Genomic DNA, 15,686 nt, shown 5'->3' with positions numbered 1-15,686 from the left:
GATGGACAGACATACGTTATGGTTCCGAAAGAAAGGAGTCAGAGGGATGGAGAGATTTCTTGCTAGAAGGCTTCTTAACTTACAAATGTATGATTGGTGTCCATCACCAACAAATTGTTTACATTGGACATAAGTGTGGGGATTTCATTGAATGTTTTTTTTTTTCCTAACAAGATACAAAATTTTCATTGATTAACGAAAATGAACAAAATTGTTCAGAAATTTCATTGAATGTTGTCAGAAAACTTCTACCATGCTCAATCTCATGGAAGGAACATGAACGATAATTATACAAGTTTGTTTAATGATAGACCCCCGGTTACTAGAGTATACCAGCATAGGCACGTGAAGGGGAGAGAGACTATGTAAGGGGGGCCATTACACACTAAGTAGGTGAGCCCTTTGTTAGTTAGGAGAGGGCCGTAGGGGTTTATGAAGGAGAAGAGTAGGGGTTTATGAAGGAGAAGAGTAGGGGTAGAGGGGGATTATCTTTTTGCTGAATATTGTGTCTGTATTCTCTATGATAATTGGGAGAGGTAGATAATATCATGTCTTCTCTTTATCTCTCCGTTCTCTCTCCTCCCTTTCATCCATCCCCAGAACGATGTCTACGGTGATCTTCCTTCCGATCACCATTAATCTCCGACATGGCTCCACGGAGATTAACCACTAGGATAGAAAACAAATCCTTCTCTTGCTCTTTTGATTAGAGATATAAAGGAAGAGTGGTCCAGATTGAAGAATTTCATCTACAAAGAAAATTTACAGTTTCCTTGGAAGAAGTGGTTATAGTTTGGTTAACAGATGCTATATCAGACCTTCTTCTCTCACCTCAAAACCAGAAGTTTTTCCGGAAGAATCACTGTGCAAATGGTTTTGTTTGGATCCTAAAAACCACAAACAAACGAGGAAGCTTCATTGAGATAACCAAGGTACAAAACTCAGGAGGAAAGACAAACCTAGTTGTCCCGGCAGGGGAAGCTTTCAAAGGCTGGATTTCCTTCAAACAACTTTTGCTAGATTTCCTGAATGGGTTCGAATCAACGAGCCCTGCAAAACTCCCTAATAGGCCTTCATCGGAAAAATCATATGCTTCAGTTCTCTTATGCCCTTCTCCGATTCCAAGGAAGAAAACAGAAGTGCAGCCATTGTCTAAAGAGGTTAGATTCGTTGACTGGGACCAAGTCCTAGTTATAACCAGAAGGGACTTCCACGACGATTGGGGGCTCATACTCTCTACACTCGAAAGTCAACTCCAGAGAAAGTTAATTCTTAATGCCTTTCAACGAGATAAGGCCATCCTTAAATGCCCGAATGAAGAGCTAGCTAGGCTCCTCTGTATGAATAGAGGATGGGTAACATTTGGGGCTCTAACTCTTAAAGTGGAGAGATGGAACAAAGATAGACACGGATGCAGTACGACGGTCCCTTTCTACGGGGGTTGGTTGAAACTAAGGAACATTCCTTTGCATCTCTGGAGTGAGGACCTCTCTCGTAAGATAGGAGATATTTTTGGAGGGTTCATTGATTATGCAGATGAAAACGCGGCGAGAATAGAATGTATGGACGTAGCAATCAGGGTCAAGGGTAATTATTGTGGATTTATCCCAGCCAGAATCAAGATTCAAGATGAAGATATCTCCTTTTTAGTGCATGTATCGACCTTCGAGGATGTGAAATTACTGATCGGAAAAGAAGCCAAGGTCCACGACAGTTTTTCGCCGGAAGCTGCAACACGATTCCATGGAGGTTCGGTGGGAAACACAGGTCTCAGTCCAATGGACCGGTGGAGGACAGAGGATGGCTTCTTTTACCCAGTGGTCATAGCAAATCTCCCCTTTAAGAAAGACCCAACTGCCTTGAGACGCTCAACGACAGAGACTAGTGAAAAGACAGAAGGAAAGGAGGGTAGCTGTCAAACGGGTCCCACAGCTGAGCACAGAATTTCAGATCCTATTTTAGGAATTGAAGAGACCCATACGCAAAAGAAAAAAGAGCCTTTCACTAAAGGAGGGGTACTAAAAAAGAACAAGGGCTCAACCACAGACTTCGGGCAACCTTCAAAAGAGGTTGCTTTTAGAAAAGAACAAAAAGACTCTTCGATTTTCAAAAAAGGGGTTGTTTTTACAACAGAAGAGGAAAGACAAAAAATCAGAAAGAAGGAAAGAGAAAAGGAAATTGCAGAGAATGCTAAGAAGAAGGAAATTCAATTAGAAGTCTCATCAGATTCTTCTTGGTCTAGCGAAGAACTCCCACGGACAGAAGGGTTTTGAATACAGGGGATCCTTCTACAGTTTTTCCAGAGGGTTATCATAGTTGCTTTGATGTAAGTGCTGAAGATGAGACACAGACGGCTTGGGAAAAACAGGGAACAGAGATAGTACTAGCAGAGTCAGTTCCTTTAGATTGCCAACTACCAGAGACTAGGGAAGAAGACAAAACAGAGGAGGAAAAACACACTCCACAGAAGGCTTTCTCTTTTACCAAAGACATGGTTATGGAATTGTGGGCAAATAATTTGTGCATCAGACCAATCTCAAAAAAAGGAAAGGCAGGTGGGAAGACAAACCCTTCAGAAAGCAGAGAAGTTAGAAATTTGCTTGCAACTTGGGAAAATGAAGCAAAATTAGTAAAGCAGACTATAGAAGCGGGACCAACCGTTTCTAGATGAAGTTGATATCCTGGAATGTTAGAGGATTGGGCGCAGCCTCTAAATGTGCCCTGGTGAAGGATGTTATTCAGAATTCAAATCCAGACTTGGTTTGCCTTCAGGAAACGAAGCAAAGTTCCTTAGACAGAAGCTTTGTTAGATCGCTTTGGAGCTCTAGACACGTCGGCTGGATTTCGTTAGATGCTCAAAACACAGCAGGGGGTATTCTAGTTTTATGGAATGAACAAAAGATCAATATCTCTAATTCTCTGTTGGGTACTTTCTCAATTACTTTACAATTTAGTCTTATTGATGGCAGGAACGGCTGGTTTACAGGGGTTTATGGTCCCTCTTCTTCTTCAAGAGATAGAGTCGATTTTTGGAGGGAATTAGAAGTCTTAGGTAACAAATGCCAGGGTGCTTGGTGTGTAGGAGGTGATTTCAACGTGGCAAGATGACTCTCAGATAAACAGAGCAAAAAACAAGGGCGAATCACTCGAAGTATGAAAGAGTTTAATGCTCTTATTGAAGCGATGAACTTATTAGATCCTCCTTTGGACAACGGCTCGTTCACTTGGTCAAATATGAGAGGCACCCCGACTCTATCAAGGTTAGATAGATTCCTTGTCTCTAAAGATTGGCTTGGGGTTTTTGCTAATCAAAGAGTTTCTAAACTGTCCCGCACAACTTCGGACCACTTCCCCATCCAGATGGCTTCTGAGGCTATTAAATGGGGTCCTACCCCCTTTCGTTTTGAGAATGTTTGGCTCGATTCTCCACAATTTCTTCCGATGGTAGATAAATGGTGGAAAGACAACACTCTCAGGGGATGGCCTGGTTACGGTTTTATGGAGAAACTTAAAGGTCCAAAGGGTGTTATCATTAAGTGGAACAAGGAGGTCTACGGCCTTATCCGTGTGCAGAAGGCGGATCTGATCAGAATTATCAGCGATATTGATAAGAAAGAAGAATTGCATGCCCTAACAGTAGAGGAGATTGATAGAAGGCAGCACCTGAAGGCACAGGTTACCGATTTGATCATCAATGAGCAGCGTTTGTGGTTGCAAAAAGGGAAAATTAGATGGCTTGAAAAAGGGGATGAAAATTCCCACTTCTTTCATCATTGGACTTCACATAAGAAGAATCGTACCTTTATTGGGGATCTAGTGTCTGTCCAAGGATACTTGCTCACATCAGAGAAAGATATTGAGGTAGAAATTTTGAGTTATTTTGAGACCCTTTATACCACAACCACAGATACTTGTTATATGATAGATGATTTGATGTGGTCTCCTTTACAAGAAATTCATAGACAACAGCTAGAGGCCCCTTTTACAGTAGAAGAAATCCGAAAAGCTGTGGCAGATTTGGGGACTCTCAAATCACCGGGTTCAGACGGAATGAGCAACGAGTTCATGAAAAAGGCTTGGAACACTTTCAAGGGAGATTTAGAGATTGTGTTCCAAGATTTTTTTTGAGAAGGGAATTATCAACAAAAGAACAAATGAGACCTACATCTGCCTTATTCCCAAAAAGACTCATCCAACTTCAGTTAAAGACTATAGACCCATTAGTTTGGTGACCTCCCTTTATAAAATCATAGCCAAAGTCCTTGCTAGTAGGCTTAAAAGCGTCCTTCCCCACATAATTCATGATTCACAGGCCACTTTCGTGGAAGGTCGTCAGATTCTAGATGCCATTTTGGTAGCTTCAGAAACTGTAAGCTATTGGAAGAAAGAAAAAAAGAAGGGCTTCCTTTTAAAGCTGGATTTTGAGAAGGCTTATGATAAAGATGATTGGTCCTTCTTAGATGCTGCCCTCGAAGCTAAAGGTTTTGGCCTTAAATGGCGGGGTTGGATTCAAGGATGCCTTTCTTCTGCCAACTTCTCTATCATGATCAATGGAAAACCAAAAGGGAAGATTTTGGCTAAGAGAGGGCTAAGACAAGGTGACCCCCTCTCTCCTTTCCTCTTTCCCATTGTGGGAGATGCTCTAAGTCGCCTAATTCACTTTTGCAATGAGAGGAAGATCTTAAGAGGTTTCCCTATAGGCACAAATACTATTGAAGTAACTCATCTTCAATATGCAGATGATGTCCTGATTTTCAGCCCCTTTTCTAGGAAGAATATGGAAAGATGGTGGGGCATCATTCAAATTTTCCTCCAGATGTCGGGCCTTTCTTTGAATATCGCTAAATCGGCTGTCATAGGGGTGAATTGCAGTGCTGCAGAAGTTAATTTCTGGGCAAACGCATGGGGTTGCAAGACAGAGACCTTCCCTTTCACTTATTTAAGGTTCCCTCTTGGAGGCAACCATCGGAAGTACAGTTTTTGGGAAAAAGTGGTGGAAAAAATGCACAAAAGGCTGGAGAAATGGAAGCCCATGCTGCTGTCCAAAGGGGGTCGGCTTACTTTGGCGCAGGCGGTTCTGAATAGTATTCCAACTTATTTCTTCTCCATCCTTAAAGCTCCAAGGCTGTGATAGATGCTATGGAAAAGCTTACGAGGGATTTTCTATGGAACGGAGGGAATTATAGGCCGATTGGGAATCTAGTCAAATGGTCTTGGACTGCGCTGCCTTTTTAACAGGGAGGAATGGGAGTTGGGTCGCTAGCACACAAAAACACTGCCCTCTTGATGAAATGGGTGTGGCGCTTTGCGAATGAAAAGAACAATCTTTGGAGGAAGGTCACTGCTGCCATTTATGAGGAAGAGCCTTTTGGATGGTGGTCCACGCCCTCCAAAAATTCTTCAATAGGCAGACCTTGGATTGATGTTCAAAGAACAACTCCAATTTTCAGCCGATTTATTATGTACAAAGTTTATTCGGGGATTTCAGTTAGATTTTGGGAAGATGATTGGACAGACTCTCTCCCTCTTTCGGTTACTTTCCCAGATTTCTATGCTATTTCAACTAAGAGGAATTTTTCTATAGCAAATTGTTGGAACACAGAGGCCTTGACATGGGACCTCGGCTTAAGGAGGAACCTATTTGACAGAGAACTTGATAGATGGGCAATGTTCATCGGGAAAATTGAAGGGCTGGTCTTAGGATCTGAGAACGATTCTTTGTGCTGGACTGCTGATAACAAAGGAGTCTTTACAGTGAAATCGGCCTTTATGGCTCTTACCTCCCCCTCTCCGAAGCTAAATGCAGCCACTGCATCTTTAATCTGGAATTTCAGGGTACCAAAAAAAGTTAAAGTTTTCCTCTGGACTCTCTTCTATAGGGGCACAAACACAACTGAAAAAGTTCAAAGGAAACTATCTCAGTGGACCCTCTCTCCCTCAGTGTGTGGAATGTGTCTCAAGAACACAGAAACGGTGGATCATCTCTTTTTACATTGTCCCTTTGCTGCAAAAGCTTGGAACTACCTGACATCTTATCTAGACCTGGCCCTCTGCTTACCAAGGAAAATAGATGATTTTATAGAAGAAGGCTTTGGAGGATCCTTGTTAAAAGGAAAATCTTTCATCCTGTGGAGTTGTGGCGCGAGAGCTCTTCTTTGGTTGCTTTGGAAGGAACGGAACAACAAAATTTTTGCAGAGAAACAGAGCTCTATTGAAGATTTTTGTGTGAATATTAGGCATACAGCTTCTTGGTGGGCTTCTATCCACAAGAAGGCTTTTTGTAACTACGGTTTTCTTTTGACTTTTCAGAGTTGGAATTCCTTGATTGTATAGTTTCTTAGCTTCTTGAGGGAGGGTCTTCTCGACCGTTTGACCCTAGGTTGTATGCCTCTTTTCGGTCTCCTTTTTTCTTTTGGAATGAATCTTTGTTTATTATAAAAAAAAAGATAATTGGGAGAGGCAGGGAGCTCTCTAATCTCCCTTGGTTGTGTTGATAAATAAAATTGAGGCTTAGCCTATCATTTAGCTTCCAATTTTGTTATTGAATGACTTCCTAGTCTACAATAGTTGCGTTGTCCAGATTGAATAGAAAATGTTCTTTATTGAAGTTGACAAAAACTTCTAGAGGTATAGATCTAGGATTTTTAAAATGGCAAAGGTAACTTCTTTTGTTTGCAGTGGTCTTTTGTGGTTTGGCTTTCTCTTTCTGAATCCTTTAAGGCCATCTTTACATCAAGGGAATGGGAATGAAGGAATAAGAATCAATTTTTTCATTCCCTTTAACGGTGTTTACCAAATTGTAGGGATGAGAATCAAATGGTGGGACCCACACAATTTTTTCATTATCATTCTCTAGGAAGGGGAAATCTCATTCCTCTCCTACACCCCATCAGTTCCATTCCCATTCCTTATTCCGTGGGCCCCACACATTTACTGCATTTACTTTTTTACTTTTACCCTTTCTCTTTCATATATTAATCAGACCTATATTTTTTTTAATTATTTGTTTTATATTTTTATTATTTCTATTTCATTTATATTACTAAAAATTTTTATTCAAATAAAAATTTATACCGATTTTATTAGTTGATATGATTTTATATAAAATATTATAAATTTACATATAATTTTTTAGTTTTACTCTGTTATTATTAATTAATATGAATAGATATTTTGAAAATATAATTCATTATTATTAAATATTATATTAATAAAATTTAATAAAATTTTATATTAAATGATGATGGTTCTAATAAAAAAGTATTTTAGTTGATGTCATTTTATTTTAATTATTCATTATTTATTAATATTAAATAAATTTTTATAATAAAAAATATTTACCATCGATAATATAGTAACAAAATAAATTAAAATTTATTATTATTATAACTAAAAAAAGGTTAAAAAACACTTTTAATTCCTGTACTTTCGTTAAAGTAACAATTTAGTCCCTAAATTTAGATTGTAACGATAACGATTTAGTCCATGTACTTTCAAATTGGTAACAATTTAGTCCTTGAACTTTTATATGTAACAATTTAGTCCTTGTAATTTAAAGTTGGAAACAATTTAGTCATTATCGTAAAATTTTTTTGTTAAGCTTCTTGTATGTATAGATTGATAAACTAAAGAGGTACCAAATATGTTTATGAATTAGAAAGATTAAGTTGTTATATGATAAAATTTGACACTTAATTTTAATAAAATTTTTTACGATAGGGACTAGATTGTTACAAATTTTAAACTACAGGGCTAAATTGTTAGAAGTTAAAGTTCAGAGACTAAATTGTTACTTTAGGGATAGTTTAGGGACTAAATCGTTACAAACTGAAATTCAGGTACTAAATTGTTACTTTAGTAAAAGTACAACGACCAAAATGTGTTTTTTAACCTTAGAAAAATATTAGCACAACAATATATTTGTAATTAGCTAGAAAGAAGAAAGGAGTATACTAGTAATTGTTATATATCTAATTCCGATTGACCTGATTCCGATTGATTTTCATTCCGATTCATGCCAATTCCAATTTCTGGTAAGTTAACAATGCCTAAGTTCCTTTTTGTTACTTCCTCATAATCACTTTTGAAACTTCCTCATAACCAGAGGTCTTTCAAGGATTCTTAGAATTCACAACTAGGTTTAATGCCTCTCTTTGAGTGGCTGATACAGTGTTGCTAAAAAGTTCTGTGACAACTCTTTACTTTTCTGTAAACTCTAGTTTCCGATTCTTTTGTAGATTCCTATAATGGGCTTTTCTTCTTTCATTATCTGTTTGTTTCCTTCACCTTAACAAAAGTTTGGTTTCCATTTAAAAAAAAGGTAATATTTCTTTTTGATGGATTGAATGTGGAAATACATAAGTAATTCTGGGAGCCTTTCGGGTCCCATATTTTTATTTTCCCAATAGGTCTTTTGCCTGTAGAATCCAATCCTCTAATTTTGATGAAATTAATTTTTACCGTGTTAAATAAGTTCTCTGCAAATTATTTTTGGTTGTATGTAAATTACCATGTCCAATTATTATTTCCTTTTGTTTTATAAGTTCAATAGCTGCACTCTTTTCCTTATTAAGGTTATTGCAGCAATATTCAGATTTTGGAAAACCTTAAAGAAGGAAAGATTGGATTTGGAGCTGGTCACAACTTTCGAACTTCAATCTTAAAGTCAATTTACGACTGCCCTTTCCTCAATGTGCATTTAAAGGTACTGGAAGCTTGCAAGCGGATATTACAAACTACACAAAAGGAAAATCACGGTCATCTGAATGTTACTCCTTTTTTCTTTCAATTATAAGTTTCAAATCTTTGTTATTTAGTAGATTGGATCTCCACGCTTATCTGTATAGTATCAAATCCATTAGGTGTATAGCTCAAATTACACTATTATGTATCTGTATACATTGACTTTCTAAAATTATAAAACTCAAAATATAGAATTTAATCAATTATAAACACAAAGGTTGCAGTGCGTTACATGTTTTCCTAGAACTATTTTTCCCCTCAATGTATGTACTACACTCTTATCAGTGTATGTATGCCGGTAGCTTATTGGATCCAAAATCCGTAGTTACCAAATATCATAGACTTTTGTGGTGTCTTCAGTTGAAACCCAATGAATATATGAGTAAGGTCAAGGAACTTTTAGGTACAAAAAAGTGAGAGAATATGCATACTTGTGTTTATATTCTTAATATGTTTAAAAGTCTCATATTTTCTGTTTTCCAAATCAACATTTCATAATAGAATTATTTTTTTCAAGTATTGCTTCATCGTCACTAGTATTCTTAAAAAAAAAAAATCATTACTAGTATTTTTAAACATTTCATGCTTCTGAAAGCATTTGTATGCCATAATAAATCCTTTTCTCCATGGGTGCTCTCTTACCATTGTTCATTCATATCGTTGTTCAATTTTGCTAGGAGTTGAAAGGTGTAGTTTTATGCATCGTGGCAAGCTCGGGTATTCTTGATGACAACGATAAAAGTACCTTGTTGAGAACTTTCCGTGAAGTCACTGCATATACTGGGAAAGTTATATTATATGTAATTCAAGACCTAAATCTGGAACCAAACTTTTTCATGACAACTGTTCTTATTGTTGGGTAATATTTTTTTTTTTCAAGTTGTTTTAAATCTCTAATCACTTGTCAGAAGTTGTCAAATCTTTGAATTGGTGATTTCATATATAATGATTGTACATTATTAAGACAGTTGAACTGTAATGTTCTGGTCAGCCCTCTATTACTTGTGAAAGAGCTTAAATCATCGTCTAGTGATAAAATTGCATGAAATTATTGATTAAACTCTTCGAAGAAGTTCTAAAAGATGGATAAATTGGTCGCGTATTGGACGTGAGTCTATTATCTTCTTAGAACAAGTGACCAGATCGCTAAAGTAAGAAGGAAGAGTTTACTACTCGTCTTTCTCTAAAGTTGAATTCTCTAGTTTTTCTCTAGAGGGTTATATTGTTGAGGGAAGTTAGGTTGATCAATCTTCGGATTTGGAGGTTGGAAGATGCCTTTCCTTCCTTTTCCCAGAAAACAGACATAAGGTCAGGAAGTTGTTAAGTTCAACTTTGGGAGTCCAATTCCTATAGCAAAGAAAAAAAGGAGAAGATTACAGTCTCACTCGGAAAAAAATAAGGGAGGCCAATCAAGGGAAAAGTTTACCTTTCAAGCGGGTATGGCATAATGTCTCAGGGAAAACGATTTCTACTTCACGCCAATAGGCAACAAGGTCTAAAGGAATCATAAATCAAGCCAAGAACACTGGAAGGGATTTAAATAACTCATAAACTTAAGTTTAATAATTAATTATGAAAATTGTTCTAGATAGTGTACTGAAGGTCTCATTTTACATGGAAGTCTTTATTTGATACGCATATGGTGAAGAGCCTCATTGCTAATAATAGCCTAGATGTGGTCATCCTCACGAAAATTAAGATCAAGTGGATTGATTGGTTATTGATCATGTTTGTTTGAAGTTCTAGAGATTTGCTTGGACATCCCTTAATACCTCGTGTTCTTCAGGTACCACTCTTGTTCTCTAAGATGATCTTTATATATGCTGTAGAGGTGGTAGAAGGTTGTTTCACCCTATTTATTAATACAGATGTAGTTGGGTTCTGGTGGCTATTGAAAAGGAGGTTATTGCCTCTTTCTCGCAATTGTATGCCAAGTTTGATTCAGTTAAGTGGCTCCCCCTGAACTTAAATTGAACTACCAGTTAGCTTGATTTTGAGTGCTTGGCTTGAGTGATCATTTTAGGAAAGTTAGATTAGATGATCCGACAAATGATTTGAGCTACTCTAGTTCATTCTTGAACTTTCTTTCATAGGTTCTGTCACCTTGCGCTTTGCTTGATAATATAGCCATAGTGATAGTACATCTTTACTAATCCGTTAGTACACAAGGATCTTATACATAATTAACTGACTCGACGAAATTTTGATCTAAAAATTTTAGTACATTCCAATTTTGTTTATAAACCTTTTTTTAGTGTTAAATTGATTGTCTGACGACAATTTTAAATTATTGTTAAACTACAATTTATTTGTAGTTGAATCATTTCTCGGTATTCTTGCTCCATTGTTGACATCACCCGTTTAAAGGCACCATATTGCATGTTGATTTATAATTTTTTTTTTCTTTTTGCAAAAATTACATAATTGCAACTACAATGGGAAGAAGACTGAATTAAAACCTAATCTATTGTTTATGGATCATAATTTAGTGTAACTGTCAAATGAATTTCAGTTCAACAGAGCAGCAATCTTCCAAAAGAAGTAGCATTTTGTCTAGATTGGCCCAGCGTTTTCCTTTGGTTTTTAAGCTTTTATGGAAACCTCAAGAGCCATTGGAGGAAGCTGAAGAAAGTGATATGCTTGAAAATGCAAATCCTTCCGATGTAAGAGAGTCATTAGGCCCTGATGCAGCCATAACTAAAATTGCTTCAGTGGGAGTGGATGAAGGTTTTTATTATGGCACAGAACCTGAAAATCTCCAGACAACATTCAACTGCAGTGATGAATTATACAGTTCAAGGTATGATTCAAATATTATCTGTCTCAGCTTCTAAGTCTCCTCTTCATTTGCTTGGTTGTATCTGACATTTATTACATTGTTGGGAACTAATGACAGTGATTTTGAGCAACCTGAGGCTGGACTGTTAGAAACTGATGTGAATTCTTTGCCTTTTAGCAATACAATTAGTAGAGGTTGGCATTACGAAATTTCTTGTTTATTTCTAGATTTAGCTTTCTAAAATCTCGCTTTATGCACTGATAGATTCTCATGGTAACTCCTAGTCCTAGGATAGGACACTGAACATTTGTCTAGAGCAATGCTTATATTACTCATAACTATCTGAATTTAAATGCATTTTCTAGGAAATTCTTTCCGCAGAGACCCACTAAACAGATGGAATTTGGGTCCGGGACATCAGATTGCACAGCAGTGGGCCAGAGAAAGAGCTGCTGATGCTGAATTGGCTTCTGCACTTGATAATATAAGCATATTTGACCTGCCAGTTGGGGTGAGACCTTCAGAAGAGCAAAAAGATAAAGCCACTCCAAATCCGGACATGAAATATGAGAAGAAATCTAAAGCTTCAATTGCTACTTCTAGATTTTCTTCTCGGAATTCATTGACTGATGCAAGTTTAGAAGTGATTAAGGAATTTTATGATACCTCATCTACATTTTTAAAAGGGAAATCTGCTGACGTTCCGAAGAAGCAAGGACTTTTATCTGTTCGTGCAGCATCGATGCTGGTGATGTGTTTCTTAAAAAAATTTCACTTGTCATTCATATTTTGAATTAATTGACATCTAAGGCATCCAAAACGATATATGCAACTATGCAAGTGTTGTTTTATGTGTACTCCTTTTGTTTTACTCTTTTAACAGCTATTAACTGATATTGAAGGCCAAATCATGCTTGATTCTGCAAATTCCTTCATATTTCCTCCCATAGATTTTTTGCTTCACACTGACCATGCTTTTATGGGTCAATATTGACCAACAAGAGGTAGGATGGAAGCTGAAAGACTTGCGTGCTTAGCTGGAATCTCACCTTTGAATTATCTAGGCTTATCCTTGGGAGGAAATCCCAGTAAGTTGGTTTTTTGGAGTCCGGTCATTAATAGAGTTAAAAGTTACTGTGATTAGACAAATAGAAAAATGTTGTTCTCTCTAGAGGAAGATTAATGTTGTTTTGTCTGCTCTCGCTACTTTTTTCCTATTACTTCTGCAAATCAAATAGAAGGTTGCTCATCTGTAGGAGAAAAAGATGAAAGTTGATTGCTAGAACTTTGAGTGTGGCCTAGCTTATAGCTTCTCAATTTTACTAGATCTGTGTCAGATAGAAAGATTGATGATTACGATAGGAAGACTGATGATGATTTTCAATCTTTACTAACAGGATGATGAACAGTACTTGGAGTCTACTGGCTTTTCTCCCTAGCTTTCTTAGGCTTCATCTCGCGAACAGGACTAATATGCTCAATACCTATTTGTCGAGAGCCATTTAGAGAAGAAAAAAATAATAATAATAAGGCCATACCGATAAGTTTAACTTTTTTCCTTCAGAATCTTTCTTTGGAGGGCATAAACGCAACGGGTATCCAGAAAAGAATTCCCCTCTGCTACAGTTCATTTAACTGCTGCTTATCTCTGTCTTAGAGGGTCAAAATCTCAAAGCCATCTATTCTTGCATGTTCTCGTACCAATATTTATAATGGTGTTTTTTAGATACTTACGGTGCCCAGTGGTGCACTCCCCACCACATCCTCGAAGGCTGGACTCAACTTCTGCTTGTTCTTAATTTCAAATAAAAAGGGAAGGTATTATGTATTTGTGTTATTAAAAGTTCTCATTGGAGAACTTGGATCAACAGAAACAATAGGATTGTTCAAATCTTTGTTGAGAAGTTATGCAGACGTGGAAAGTCTGTCGTTTAGGACTTCCTTTTGGAGTTTTACTTGATAAATTCTTTTGTAATTATAATTCTTTTTGTGTTTACGCCAATTAGAGGAATTTTTTATAACCTAATTGGTTTGGATGAGTTGAAATCATGTTTTACCCTTTTTATGCAATTGATTCGAGTACAATCAATTGACACAGTTACTTGCAACTTGCATGCAATTGATCCGCACGTAGTCCATACAAATTCAAGAATTTATTCCAACTTCCTTCCTATAATAAATTAGCAGATCTATATGATTTTAAAAGTTCTTAGCTAATAGAAGTTTGTTATTACCAAAGCTTGCCCATTCTTATATTTTCTGAATCTAAAGATTTGAATAATTGTGGTCACATTTCATTCAGGAAGCCGAGCGAGATTCCCCAAAAAAGTGGAATCCTGTTATGGAGTTGCAGTACAGAGGCGGTGTTTACAGGGGACGTTGCCAAGGAGGTCTTCCAGAAGGGAAGGTATTGTCCCTAACATAGAAGACAAGGGCAAAATCAATTTTTTGTACCCATCTTTATGGAAAGTACTGAATGCTACTTTTGACACTACCTACAGGGCCGTCTAGTTCTTCAAGATGGGAGCATATATGATGGTATGTGGCGCTATGGTATGAGATCAGGTCAAGGTACAGTCTACTTCAACAATGGAGATATGTTTCAGGGATCATGGAGGGATGATGTTATGAATGGAAAGGTTTGTGCTTTTCTTTTTGCTTGTTTCAATCCAAGTGACCATCTCTATCATGAAAAAGCTTTCTTGTGCAAAATATAGAAATATGCATTAAGCTCTTAGAAAGTAGTTTTTTGGTCAGACTGGTTGGTGAAAGTAATTTCTTCTTTAATGGTATAATAATTATATGGAGAAGTTACACCTTAAAAATGATTCACTTTAGCTCCTGAACTTAACTACAAAAATTTAAGAAACTATTCTAAGCTGGCTCGTTTGAAATATTGTTCCATTAGCGACACACTAACGAAATTCTAACCAAAACATTTCAAGTGATGATGTGATAGATGAGAGAGATAAGCTAATTATTTTTGTGATATATTTTTTAATCCACTGTGGAAATTTCCTCTTACTATTTTGCTTAATAGTAGAAGTTAAACAAATAAAATTAATGTAAATAACGGTTAGAAAATCCACATAAAGCAAAATGACATCATCATGTAACATGTTCAACCCCTATTGACCGACATAAATATAACAATAATTCCATTCCACGAACCAATTTGAATCTTTTTCTTTAATAGAGACGAAAATGTATTTCCCTAATCTTTTACCCAAAATGTTTATTTTCCTTAATTATTGCAGTATTTGAATTATTCTTTCAGAGAAAAAGTTCTAGGACTCGCATCATACTTTTTTTTTATGAGGTGAACTCTCTATTATTCTCAAATGTTGTTGACGTGACTAATAATGAATGAGAGTAGTATCTGTATTGTATCGAAAATTTTACTGTCTCCAAGCAGTGATTGAACTGACAAAATTCCCATGGTTGTCAGGGCTGGTTTTATTTTCATACAGGGGACCGTTGGTTTGCAAACTTCTGGAAGGGAAAGGCTTATGGAGAAGGTCGCTTCTACTCAAAGTCAGGTGACGTCATATTCGGACATTTCCAAGATGGATGGCGTCATGGTGACTTTCTTTGCATAAACGTTGACGGTTCAAGGTTGGTGCTTGCTATTCACTATTCGGTGCCTATACAATATATTTACTGACTGCTATTTTTTTCTTTTTAATCCTTTTTCACATTTTCAATGTTTCCAGATATATAGAAGTTTGGAATGAAGGGTATCTTCTGGGGCGTGAGAAGTTGGACTCAGGTCCTGATTCTGCGTAAAGAATAAGATCTCGTCTCAGTTTTGTGATCGTTGTGAGGTGTTTCACAAATTGTGATTGTATATTCTGTAGATTCTGTATTAATTAAACCTTAATAGAGTTGTATGTAGGATTTCTTTGGCACAATCGTACACATGATGAATTATGTGTACACTGTTGCAATTTAACTTGATAAATTTAAGCAGTTTTTTCAGGCTTCTGAGAATGAGATTTGAGGAGAATCTTGTAGCTTGTTTCATTTCCAATTTATATGAGTGTTGGTTATCTGTGGTTATAAGCTTCAATTGGAAGGTAAACAAACACTTATGATCATCAACGTAATGGAGGATCATGTTTTAGTTGTAACAGATTTGTACATAGAAATTTACTTATCCAATTAC

At 36.7% G+C, this 15,686-nt stretch overlaps 1 protein-coding gene across 1 annotated transcript in view; it reads left to right on the top strand.

Annotated features, from left to right (window-relative positions):
- Positions 1 to 15,570, top strand: part of ARC3 (GTP binding protein) — a 28,628-nt gene extending 13,058 nt beyond the window's left edge. The window contains exons 8-16 of the mRNA XM_022290754.2: positions 8,594 to 8,704; positions 9,420 to 9,601; positions 11,255 to 11,542; positions 11,639 to 11,715; positions 11,887 to 12,269; positions 13,824 to 13,928; positions 14,023 to 14,160; positions 14,970 to 15,136; positions 15,235 to 15,570. Of these exons, the coding sequence (XP_022146446.2) occupies positions 8,594 to 8,704; positions 9,420 to 9,601; positions 11,255 to 11,542; positions 11,639 to 11,715; positions 11,887 to 12,269; positions 13,824 to 13,928; positions 14,023 to 14,160; positions 14,970 to 15,136; positions 15,235 to 15,307 (1,524 nt within the window). The 3' untranslated portion in view covers positions 15,308 to 15,570. The remainder of the gene's footprint in view (positions 1 to 8,593; positions 8,705 to 9,419; positions 9,602 to 11,254; positions 11,543 to 11,638; positions 11,716 to 11,886; positions 12,270 to 13,823; positions 13,929 to 14,022; positions 14,161 to 14,969; positions 15,137 to 15,234) is intronic.
- Positions 15,571 to 15,686: the final 116 nt, after the last annotated feature.

Source organism: Momordica charantia, assembly GCF_013281855.1.
Source record: "Momordica charantia cultivar OHB3-1 chromosome 4 unlocalized genomic scaffold, Mcharantia_2.0 BLBB01000004.1, whole genome shotgun sequence".
Lineage (NCBI taxonomy): Eukaryota > Viridiplantae > Streptophyta > Magnoliopsida > Cucurbitales > Cucurbitaceae > Momordica > Momordica charantia.
Note: the sequence above shows the minus strand (reverse complement) of the source record. Positions and strands in the feature narration are given on the sequence as shown.